At 38.9% G+C, this 1,026-nt stretch overlaps 1 protein-coding gene across 1 annotated transcript in view; it reads left to right on the top strand.

The window, feature by feature from the left end:
* The window catches only part of LOC106878833 (uncharacterized), a 23,331-nt gene that overhangs the window by 6,231 nt on the left and 16,074 nt on the right, over positions 1 to 1,026 (top strand). Inside the window, exon 5 of the mRNA XM_014928174.2 lies at positions 699 to 744. Within this exon, the coding sequence (XP_014783660.1) occupies positions 699 to 744 (46 nt within the window). The remainder of the gene's footprint in view (positions 1 to 698; positions 745 to 1,026) is intronic.

The raw sequence follows: 1,026 nt of genomic DNA, 5'->3' as shown, positions 1-1,026 counted from the left end.
TGAGCTGGCAGAAACGTTAGCACACCGGGCGAAATGCTTAGCAGTATTTCGTTTGCCATTACGTTCTGAGTTCAAACTGAAAGAAGCCCATCGTGTGTGTGTTGTGTGTGTCTTTGTCCCCCACTACCGCTCGACAACTGGTGTTGGTGTATTTACATCCCCATAACTTAGCGGTTCAGCAAAATAGACCGATAGAATAAGTACCAGGCATAAAAAAAAAAAAACACTGGGGTTGATTAATCTGACTAAAAATTTTTCAAGATGCTGCCCCAGCATGGCTGCAGTCTAATGACCGAAACAAGTAAAAGGAAAATATATTCACACCCTACATAACACACACACACGTTTTCACACACATATACACATTTTGACAAATAGATACTTATTTCTATGAACACATTTCTACACACACACACACACATCTCCACAGAAACACAGATTTCTCTAAACACATGCACATATATTTCTACATACTCACACACATGTAAACTTAGCATATGTTTACACACACACACACACACACACACATTTCTACAAACACACACATGTAACATTCATATGTTTACACATGCAGACACACTTCTACAAACACACACCTTACACACATCGTTACTATAATTGTGTCTGTTAACGAACATATATTTACACACTGTAACAACATAATTAACGTGTCTGTCTGTGTGTCTGTTTCTCTTCAGATCCTCAGTCATTTTATATCATCAATTTTTCTGAAACATCAAAGAGGTACAGTAATGTTTCTTAACATAATACTCTCTCTCTCTCCCTTTCTCATGTATGGTATGTGTATGGATGTGTGTGTGTGTGTATCGGTGTATGGGTATATGTGTGTATTGGTGTGTGTGTGTGGATGTATGGGTGTGTATTGGTGTATGTGTGTGTGTGTATCTGTATGGGTATGGGTGTATCGGTGTGTGTGTGTGTGTGTGTCGTTGTGAGTGTATAGGTGTATTGGTGTGTGTGTGTGTGTATAGATGTATGGGTGTATAGGTGTTTGTGTGTGTGTAT

This window comes from Octopus bimaculoides, chromosome 25 (genome assembly GCF_001194135.2).
Source record: "Octopus bimaculoides isolate UCB-OBI-ISO-001 chromosome 25, ASM119413v2, whole genome shotgun sequence".
NCBI classification, from domain to species: domain Eukaryota; kingdom Metazoa; phylum Mollusca; class Cephalopoda; order Octopoda; family Octopodidae; genus Octopus; species Octopus bimaculoides.
The sequence above is the reverse complement of the archived record's forward strand: the minus strand, read 5'-3'. Positions and strand labels throughout refer to the sequence as shown.